Below are 10,660 nucleotides of genomic sequence, written 5' to 3' on the forward strand. Positions count from 1 at the left end.
AGCGGTTCCTCTGTACCCTTCATCTCTCGACTGACCAATTGAGCGGTACCACCTCCGGACGATCGCGAAGCACCCCGAAGACGTCCCAATCCCAGGAAGTATTCGTTGCGTCGATTAACCGTGTGTCCGTTGCTGTATGGCTTCCTCTGATTTCTCGGGCCTAACACCTGGGTGGACAGTCTCTCCCATTCGACACGATCTGGATCCCGCGAATTGATCCAATCGCATTCATCGACCTCGAAGGTACAATCCCGTGGTATCGGGCCGGCCACTTGCGGCGAAACTTTTGAGCCAACATAGAGTATTGGAAGAAAATTTGCAGAGACATGAGAATTTAATTTTCGACCATCAAACGACAAATTTTAAACAATCTGTTCAAGAACATACCAGGGCAAGCACCTAATCCATACGAGATATCATCGATGGCGATATCCCCCATGCCGGTATTCCCTACCGATGCTTCGAAAATTAGCTGAAAATCGTCGAGGGAACTGATCGTGACTTGCGACATGAACCAAGCGTTGCCGGCATTTCCGGACAGACTCCATATCTCCTGACTATCTGAACTGCGAAAGTGACGTAAAAAGAGCTTCAGGTAGCCTATCCCGGATCCAAACATGTGAAACCAGAAGTGCATACACATTGGCATGTCAGCGCTGGTTGCTGGAAAGCTTGAGCTTATCAATTTCGCCGTGTCACCGGGTCTTCGCGGAAAGCTGGAGTCGATGAAAGCGTAACCACCGGCTGTGGCACGATCACTGGAACTGTCCATTGCTGGCCCGGTCGTGGGATTTCCGCTTCCGCGACTCTGAAAATGTGTTTTCTCGAGGTATCCATTGCAGATAACTTGTAGTAAAGAACAAGAAAGATACAATCTTTGGGGGGAATTTTATATATATCCAATCAAAATCGTCTTCCGCATCGTTGTTCCAGTCGCAGAAACCACCGGCAAAGTTGCAGAATCCAATACATGATGTACCAGGTTGCAAATCTATGTCATCGATGGCAATATACCCACGATAGAGACGCGACGGGTCTGTGGAATCCACCGGAACGCCTTCAATAATCACCTAATGGCCAAGATTTTGCCTGAGATTTATAGCGATATTTATAATAATAAACTATAACACAAATAGACATAAGAAGAATTACATTTTGGAAAAGGGTAACAATTTGTCGAATTTATATAATTCTGGATTTGACGCTGCCATATATAATTCTGACAAACAAATACAACAAAAATATATGTAATATAGTTTTGAATGAATTTGGGTACTTCTATAATTATTTGTATTAACTTGTTCGTCAAACTATCACATTTCGGATGTTGAATCCTATATTATTCACAAATAGATAGAAAAGCTATAAAAATAGCTTTTTAAAAGCACAAACTTATTGCTGTCAATTAAATCCTGTCATGTAATTGTGATTTTAATCTGTATTAATCAATAGCATTTCTTTATATTTACTATTTAAATGTCTGATTGAGTTATAATAATGTACCGAATGTAACTCAGGATAAGTGTACAGTATTTGAGCCTGCTGCCATACTCCGAGCGTGTAATACTGCGCATGCCACAGTACACGCTCCTCCACGACTTCTACTGGTTCGCAGGGTTTTGCCGTTGTGGTATTTTCTATAGGCAATTCCTCGGTTTCTTCCTTCTTAAAAGAGAAATCGTCCACACCGACATGAAGCAATACTCGCAGTCCTGCGATACTGAGACCGTCCATGGTATATTTGAACATGAAACAGGTACCAGCGACTCCAGTGCTACCTAACTGTGGACTATGCAGAAGACCTCCTGCGCTTTTGAACTTCAGATCCTTTGAAGATACTTGCGATGTCTCCAGAAAGGCGTATCTAATACATTAATTCATGCTCAAGATTATTCATTGAAATATTAAATGGGAAATGTAGATGCAAGAGAATTATTACATCTTTCGCTATGTAAAAGGAAGAGTGTGCGATGGTATGTGAATAAAAAATATTTATCTCTATTTATCTCTACAATTTGATAATATTGAGAAGAATTAATTTTTTTTTACTATTATATTTCTCAAGAGAATAGCATTTTTTCAATAATATTTCATAATAATAATAATAATAATATAATAATATGTAATAATATATTACCCTCCGTCCATAGTGCTGCTGGTGGCGTCGATCGATGGTCCACCCAACCAGTTTGTTCCCATTCCGGTACCTGGAGTCCATTCCAAAGCGCCATTACCATTTTGCCACTCGCAAAGTGGCATTGACGGAATCGGTCCGAAATCGCAGAAGACTTCATCAACAGTGACCGTCGGAGGTGGTACGGTAACTGTAGGATATCTTACAAACGCACACACAAAATTACAGGTATGTACAAAATTATTTTATATAATTTTACATAATTAATATTACAATATAATACATTGTAAAAACTAAACTGTTTAAAACTGTTTGTAAAAACTAGAGTGATTTTGTATTCCTGAAGCATAATTAATGAGAAATCACTTTTTTTCTACCATTTATTTACTCAACGATTGTCAGCGCCAGAATATAACTAAAATAAATATCTTATTGCTTAGGTCTTAGGTTTTTCTTTATGATGTTTAAAAACCTTTGCGTGGAAGGATGTCTCTGTGCTAGCGTAGTAGGCTGCGGAGATCTGGGCGATAAAGATGTTTCCGTGGTAAAAGGCTCTGTGCTGCGAGTAGGTAGGATATCCGGTCTGCCTGGCCATTGCCTAGGTTCGATGCGCTCCACTTCGTCCAGTGGTTCGCGATCGACGGAATTGATGACGGGAGGCTGGCCCGGATTGATGCCGGATTCTGAACCGTTGACCGCATCATTGAAATCTTCATTGTTCGCGGTATTTCTCGTCCAACCGGAAGTCGCGTTAACTGCGCCCACGAGATCGACTTGTTCTCCGAGCATAGCATTTAAGGCAATCGGAGGATACCAAGTTATGCTCCACGATAACGGATACGGCCAACAGCTCAGTAATAAAATCCACCACATGTCCGGATACAATTGCACTGTTCGAAAATTCACTCTGTCTATAAAATGAATTAGAATTAGAATCGTCGAGGATTCAAATTTGTAAAATTTTTTCTTCACAATCTGAAAATTCGATTTTAAAATATAGGAGAAATTAGAGATTCCACAGTTTAAAATCTAGCTTACATTTTGTGTGAAAACTCAAAAATAATTATTTTTATATGTTTTTATACTTTTTCTCTTTTTTTATTATTTTAATTATGATTTAATTATCATCATAGATTGAATATTTAATTTTACAAAGTGAATTTCTCTCGCGATTGCTCGTTTAATTCACCTATTTTTCGCAGGATTTGTACTTGGATGCATCCGTCATGTATCATTCGTTATTCGATCACACATCAGGATCTTCGAAAATCATTAATGATGATTTTGACATGGAGCAGAATCGTCTAGCAGAATCTTTTTCCCTAAAGTATACAAAGGAACTATTTCACACGTGAAATACGATAGTGCTCTAACGTCGATACCGGAATAAATGGTAAAGATGTCAACTATAAATTGATGGATTAAACGCGATTAAAAGATAAAGCCATAATTCACAAGCTCTACTCTAATTGTAAATACGAAAAAAATGGATCTTACTTATGGTTTTTTAACTTATTTTGCATTAAATTCTTCGAGAACTCCTTTTTTAATTTTACTGTCGCGAGCAAATGTTCGGATGGCACTGACAACAGACCGGCAGAATGATATCTATACAGACGAGATGCGAACTGTAGAGTTTTTCAGGACCGCGGCACGAAACGAAGCGGTGTGTATCCACGCAGTTCCGGCCTTAACTTCCGATCGTTACGCTTTCAATTTCCAGTATGTTCGGGGCCCGTTCGTCGCGATAGCCAACAATGAAATTCCATCGAGGCAGAGTGCCGTAATAACATCGAGATTAAAATCTGACCGTTTCCACTAGCGGTAAATTGGTTCCGCATATCGCTTTCGAAAAACGATGGTTTTTCAATCATTAGACATAATATATGTTCAATCGTTCATAGTTTAATTTCCTATAGAGGATTATGATTAATGCAGAGCATCATTACTCAAAAAATAACAGAAAGTTTGCGCGCCACGCATACGTGTTATACTATATATTATAAAATATGAAAAAACGTTATTCTTAATTCAGAGAGAATCGCATATTACATATATAAAGTCAGTAAAAACATTAAAAGTATAAAAAATCGCAATAACATGTCATTTAATTGAAATACGAGGGCTTCTTCATTACATTCCCATAACTCACAAATTACTTTTTTTTTTTTTTTTTTTTTTTTTTTTTTTTTTTTTTTTTTTTTCTGGTATTTTTTTTTTTTTTTTTTTTTTTTTTTTTTTTTTTTTTTTTTTTTTTTTTTTTTTTTTTTTTTTTTTTTTTTTTTTTTTTTTTTTTTTTTTTTTTTTTTTTTTTTTTTTTTTTTTTTTTTTTTTTTTTTTTTTTTTTTTTTTTTTTTTTTTTTTTTTTTTTTTTTTTTTTTTTTTTTTTTTTTTTGTATATATATCGCAGTGTACATAATATAAAGAAACAAAAATATAAACATATTATTAATAACATAAGAAAGATAATTTTATATGTATAAAAAAATAGATGAAAACATTTTTGAGCTGTATAGGATATAATTGACACGCGATAAGAAGCACTTTTACAAAAACTCAATCAATATTCTAGTCATTTAACGTGCAATTTTAGATAGAATAAATTTCTGTGAATGTAGTGATATCATTTTTCGTTCAATTTTTCCTCAAGAATGCATATATCAAAATGTCATTTTTTGATGATATGCGGTGAATTCAGGAATTTTAAGAAGATGTGCGATCCAAAGCTTTCGGGTTCTCGTTCAGTGAGATTAATACTACGCCCGAGGTTTAGGTATACTCGAACGATGTAAGGGGCAAGAAAAGGGCAAAGTACGAGCTGATCAGTGCGGGGTCGGCACGAACTTTGTTTCCTCAACATTTTCGATATTAGATTAATGACGGATGCTGATGTCTGTTGTGGTACAGGCCGCGGTGGACTGTTGAACACTAATTTCGTAATCTCCTCTAGACTCTGAAATAGTAATCGAGAGAATACTTTTACTCTCGCAGGGATAAAGGATATTATACATTGTAATGTGTAACGTAAAAATATAAATATTCTGTGATATAAAAGTGTTCTTCCCGTTTTTTTCTTTTCAGAAGAAATACTATCTTTTTGATAAAAAATGGATGTAAAAAGTAAAAATACTCTATGCACAATATTGCACAATGTTACTTTGACTACTTCGTCTCGTGATTAATTAATTTAATTTACCGTAGCTGGAAATGGAAGTTTCTTTGTAATCATTTCGTATAATATAACACCCAGGCTCCATATATCACACTTAAGCTCGTACGAGTGTACAGTGAACATTTCTGGAGCCATATAATAGTAAGATCCTGCGTGACAAGTTATTGAATCTCTACAAAATAAAAAGAGAAAACATATAATGCGGGATAAAATAAAACTTAATTCATATGGATAACTGTGCAAATATTAGATTAGCAGACATTCGTTGTAATTTCAAAAGGGCAGTTCAACGCATATGTTCCAGTTAAAGAATTAATATATGCAAAAATGGATAAATAAAAATATATTTTGTTGTAAAATTGACTTATCGATGCGTACTCTTGAATACTTTTTGCGAGACCAAAATCGCCGATTTTAACGATATCTCCGCGGCTGCCAGTCAACATAATATTTTCTGGTTTTAGGTCTCGATGAAGAATTTTATTTGAGTGAATATGATGTACTCCTAAAATAACTTGCGAAAACAAGTATAGTGCATCCTAAGAAAAAAATATTTCTTTGTGATACACTTTTTATATTTTTCACAATTAATACAAAATTAAAGAGGCTCAACATTTTCAAAATTAAAAATTGTTGAAAATCGCGTTTTATTGATTATCGCTATAATTACATCTTTCTATAATCACCTCCTCTTTAAGTGGTATTTTTCGTTTTTCCAACAAATCCTTGAGAGTACATCGAGTTGCATACTCCATAAGAATATAGCTATGATTATTTTTCTTCCATGCTCCGTAATAAAATACTATATTTGGATGTCTCAATTTTTTCAGGCATCGTATCTCGCCTAATGCTCTCTGAATTACGAAATAGATATCGAATTTTGTATTTTATCCAAATAAAGGGATCGATATTGTGTGCAATTATATACCTTGGAGGGTGAATATTTGATCGCATTTAAATCCTGTTTTTTTATAACAAATGGCTTTAAATCTTTCTTTCTTCTCACCAAGTACACAGTTCTAAAAGCATATATCTATTTATTTCGTAAAAAAATATATCGATTCGTTTATATATATATATATTGGAACGCATCTCCCACGATATACAAGAGTTTTATAATAAATACCCAAAGGTTCCCTTGCCGAGTATGCTTTCGAATGTGTAATCGTCGATGTTTGGATCCATTTTCACTTTCACAAAACGAGAAAACTTTAAATCATTTTATTTAAGGCAAAATTATGGAAATATTTCGTCTGTGACACATAGCTCCTTATTGAAGGACTATTCAGTTTGTTGTGATAGACCATATAGACGGAAACATTTCTGTTTATCTCAAACAGAAACATGCGCAAACATAATGACTCTTATTTTAGCAACAAATTTATACTGCTTACACAGTATGTATATATAGAGCACAGCTTTGTTTCTATCGACTTCAGATATATATAATAAATAATAAATACAAACACATTTGAATATATAAATATCAATTTATTCTAATAAAAAATTAAGAGGCTTATGTATGGTGAATTTAGTTTTAGTATAACAAAAACTTTATTCTTCGATTATTCTGTGCAAATTTTAGTTTAAGAAAATTTTATTTCTGATTCATGGAAAATATTTTATGATAGAAATTAATTCAACAAATTTATAAATTTAAATACAAATATTCAAACATTAATATTTAAAATTAAATTTCAAGAGATTTATCATATATTATCTTTTGTATTATGATAATCGTATTAAATTAAAAGGATGGTTGTATTAAATACCAATAAAAATTAGAGAATTATAGTTATATATATATAGATGATATTTTTTTTATTTAATTTTTTTTCTTTTTTTTTTTTTTTTACAAATGCAATGCAGATTTCTCTAAAGCATTTTGTGATCTAAACTATATTAAGGAAAAACATCACAATTATCAAATATATATATATATATTCTGCCTAAACAGATTGCATGTTTTTATAGATGATAAATGTCAAATCCCAAAACACAGAAAAGTATAACATTGATCGTGATAAAATTCGTGGTTATTGTAAAAAAAAAAAGAAAGAAAAAAAAAAACAATAACAATTTCGGAATGATGTAAACTCTTCTGCTCAATTTATAACATGAAAGTATACTGCGCAACGAAAAATAAGTTACGCAGCTACTTTATTAGTGTTAATAAAGCGCCTAACGATTATGACGTATGTACTCTTAGAAAGTGCTATACATATGTTATTGTATAGCCGTGTTGTTGAAAGAGAGACAAAACGCAAAAGAGACAAGATAAAAAGGACAAAACCAAATAGTGATTATTGCAACATTTACTTGAGGATAAGAAAGCAAATCACCTTAAGCCCTAGCACAATACGGGATTAGATGATACTGCAATATATAAATGTAATATATATTTATACTCTGATATTTTTTGAACTTTGTCGTTACCGACTGCATTTCAAGAATTGTTAATAGCACTGTTACTAGATTCTATCGTATTGGCGCCATCGCTACCGGCGGACACGCGTGACTGCTTCAGGCTATCCAAATATTCTTGTTGCGAAGTCGCCAACACTTGTGAAAGTATATGGCTGTCTTCCCAATCTGTCAGACCTAGGAAATTCACGATAGTTACTATGAAATCTTGCATTTTCCTCATATGTTGTTTCTTTTTATATATAGAGATCGATGTATAATTTAAATATTATTACCGAATACTTCAGGAGGAAGGCGATTGAACAATGAAATGTCGGGTGACGCATTCGCCTCTTTGCTACTGCCCGGTACAGGTTCCTGCGACATCATCTTCACTTCAAAATCCGATGGCAAATGCGATATGCTAGAACCTTGAGCCGACTGATGCTGCGGTGATCTTTTACTGTATCGTACCGCGTCGCTGACCTAACAATCATAACAGGAACACCTTTTACGAATAATATCTTAAGCATGAATATCCGTCGCATGAATAGAGTGAAAAACGGACCTTTGGAGAATTACGTAAATTATCTTGGCTAGTTTGTGTCGTGGTCGGAGAAGAGGTATGGCTACGCTGCTGTCCACGACCTCCATGTGAATGAAAGTGTGAATGATTATGTTGCGCGCTCGTAACTGTGCTCGTACTGCTACTACTGGCTGAACGCTTGATTCAAAAGTCGTGACTGAGTCTTTTTGCTCCAATAAAAGAATAACTGGCATGATTTCGACAATTGATTTTTTACTTACTGCTTTACGCATTTCGTTATCGCGCAACCATTGTAAGTAGCTTTCCCTGGCCACTTGTTCTTCGATAGCTTCATTAGTCGCTTCCCAGTCGGTGGCTTTTATTTTATCCTCCAACATTGTCTTTCATACGTGAAATTGAAATTTTAGAATATCTTTTGAATATTTGTAAAGCCAAATTGGATATTGTACAAAAAAATTCAGATTTGTATGTGAACTTATAATGATTACCTGTTCAATTTGTAATTCCTCGCTCTGACGAACTGCGTCCGATATCAGGGCGCGATCAGCAGCACCAGGATTATACGATGGTAAACCAAGCCCAACACCTATAGTGGCCTTGAATGGATCAACTATGCTGTTGTAATGGCTGCCACGTTGATACGACAACCTGATTGGTTCATTGTCACTTTGCACCATAGTATGGAAGATATTGATAGGTTCTATATGAGAAAAAAAATTTGATCAATAACACAATCAAGAGCAAAATAAAAAAATCCTACTATATTAACAAAAAAAAGCGTTACATACCGGTACTGTAACAGTACAATTGTACACTACGATTGTACATTTCTGACATAGCTTGCATTTCTATATGATTTCCATGAACATATTCTTGCCTCTTCCTGTCTACATAGGTGCTGAAATCTTCTGCTACAAAATGCGAGAAGAACTCCTGATTGGAAGACTAAAAGAAGTATATAATTCAGCCAAGCTGCGCATTGATGTAATATTATATATGTTATCTTACTTAGTCTAGTCTACACACACTTACGATATAATCCATACAGTGCTTTCGTACAATTCCATGCATTTCTTGATCTCCATAAACCTGATCCGCTACTGCTCTAAACAAGCAAGCTCCGTCTTCCGCCATCTTCTTTATCATAAGACCCTTTTTCTTAAGACGCTTCTCAAACCACCTATCCCTCTAGATTGTTAAAGATATGTAGAGCGTGATATACATGAGTACAAGATAATACATCATATTCATATAAAATATTGAGTTTAAAATTTAATACTGACTTCCTGCCACTCCACTAATGTAAGATTATTTTCAGTACGTCCCGTATATTCATCACCGCTGTTGTAGCCATTTGCCAGTTCATCCAAATTTGAAGCATCTCCAACAATGCTTACTCTCCCACTTACAGTAGAATCTGTACCTAAATAAATCAAGTTCACTATACAGCGCTCCGCGATTTTTTAATTTTGATAGTTTCGTGGTTTTGCGATAATGAGATTTAGTGGCTTTTGATCGCGATGCAAATATAAAAGAAATGCATTACCTTGCGAACCATTGCAAGAAGCAGCAGGTGGAGTAGCTTGCCTTTCGCGTTCTCTTTCTCTCTCCCTTTCCCTGCCTCTGTCCCTTTCTCGGTCACGTTTTGCACGCGAAGATCTGCCGATACAGCTATTAAAAGATTGATAGACCTCTTTTATTAAATATCTAATAAGCACAAATATCTATTATACAAATATGCGCAACTTCTTTTGTATATCTTACTGTATGTCAATTATACGAGACGCGCGGAAATAGATGTTGCAATATAAGAACGCAATGTAATTTACGCTTTTTATGAAATATATTTTTTTGACCAATCTTTATCTTTCGAACCAAGTTTAAATACCTGTGAGGACTGGCTCTCTGTCTGTGACGTTTACCATGGCTCGGGCCACTTCCATCTTCAAAGTGTTTATCTTCACGACGGTCTACGTTTGCCTGTAAATATGTATAAAAACATTATAAATCGATGAAAAATAAATCTTTAAAAAAAATTTGTGTTTACTGTCAGTAAAAATTTATTGACATTATTATTCGTATGCATTTACTGATATTATTATTGTTATTTTAGGTTCATGTCACTCTGATGTACAAAGAGATGATTTATACCTCCAGACTATCCGAGATAAAGAGAGGAGAGAAGTTGCCTTTGTCATACCTCATACGAGTTGCTGGTCAACACTATGGGACCATTATGGGATCCATGATCAGCTTGAACTCCATGCAGATCGACGGCGAATCCGCTGGCACCGCGAACCTAGTCAGCGAGTTGGTACACAAAACACTTGTCTTTTAAAACCTTGCTTAAGTAGAGAGGGAGAGGGGGTGGGGGGGGGGGAGGGAGAGCGCGAGAGAGAGCACG

General features: G+C 34.9%; 2 protein-coding genes across 3 annotated transcripts in view; both read right to left on the minus strand.

The window, feature by feature from the left end:
* LOC115238046 (MAM and LDL-receptor class A domain-containing protein 1-like) overlaps positions 1 to 6,971 on the minus strand; it is a 9,329-nt gene extending 2,358 nt beyond the window's left edge. Inside the window, exons 1-12 of the mRNA XM_029811550.1 lie at positions 6,433 to 6,971; positions 6,235 to 6,325; positions 5,993 to 6,160; positions 5,685 to 5,845; positions 5,331 to 5,478; positions 4,895 to 5,087; positions 2,607 to 3,024; positions 2,138 to 2,335; positions 1,504 to 1,864; positions 873 to 1,070; positions 388 to 808; positions 4 to 283 (exon numbers count right to left, since the gene is read on the minus strand). Coding sequence (XP_029667410.1) covers positions 4 to 283; positions 388 to 808; positions 873 to 1,070; positions 1,504 to 1,864; positions 2,138 to 2,335; positions 2,607 to 3,024; positions 4,895 to 5,087; positions 5,331 to 5,478; positions 5,685 to 5,845; positions 5,993 to 6,160; positions 6,235 to 6,325; positions 6,433 to 6,491 — 2,696 coding nt within the window. The 5' untranslated portion in view covers positions 6,492 to 6,971. The remainder of the gene's footprint in view (positions 1 to 3; positions 284 to 387; positions 809 to 872; positions 1,071 to 1,503; positions 1,865 to 2,137; positions 2,336 to 2,606; positions 3,025 to 4,894; positions 5,088 to 5,330; positions 5,479 to 5,684; positions 5,846 to 5,992; positions 6,161 to 6,234; positions 6,326 to 6,432) is intronic.
* Positions 6,972 to 7,350: 379 nt separating this feature from the next.
* The window catches only part of LOC115238123 (OTU domain-containing protein 5-A), a 4,120-nt gene continuing 810 nt past the window's right edge, over positions 7,351 to 10,660 (minus strand). Inside the window, exons 2-12 of one of the 2 annotated variants that reach the window (XM_029811690.1) lie at positions 10,457 to 10,555; positions 10,145 to 10,236; positions 9,803 to 9,927; positions 9,540 to 9,679; positions 9,289 to 9,444; positions 9,045 to 9,201; positions 8,745 to 8,956; positions 8,517 to 8,636; positions 8,278 to 8,433; positions 8,006 to 8,195; positions 7,351 to 7,907 (exon numbers count right to left, since the gene is read on the minus strand). In XM_029811690.1, coding sequence (XP_029667550.1) covers positions 7,753 to 7,907; positions 8,006 to 8,195; positions 8,278 to 8,433; positions 8,517 to 8,636; positions 8,745 to 8,956; positions 9,045 to 9,201; positions 9,289 to 9,444; positions 9,540 to 9,679; positions 9,803 to 9,927; positions 10,145 to 10,236; positions 10,457 to 10,555 — 1,602 coding nt within the window. In that variant the 3' untranslated portion in view covers positions 7,351 to 7,752. The remainder of the gene's footprint in view (positions 7,908 to 8,005; positions 8,196 to 8,277; positions 8,434 to 8,516; positions 8,637 to 8,744; positions 8,957 to 9,044; positions 9,202 to 9,288; positions 9,445 to 9,539; positions 9,680 to 9,802; positions 9,928 to 10,144; positions 10,237 to 10,456; positions 10,556 to 10,660) is intronic. The other variant, XM_029811692.1, reaches the window with a different exon arrangement.

This window comes from Formica exsecta, unplaced genomic scaffold, assembly GCF_003651465.1.
Source record: "Formica exsecta isolate Colony F162 unplaced genomic scaffold, ASM365146v1 scaffold32, whole genome shotgun sequence".
Lineage (NCBI taxonomy): Eukaryota > Metazoa > Arthropoda > Insecta > Hymenoptera > Formicidae > Formica > Formica exsecta.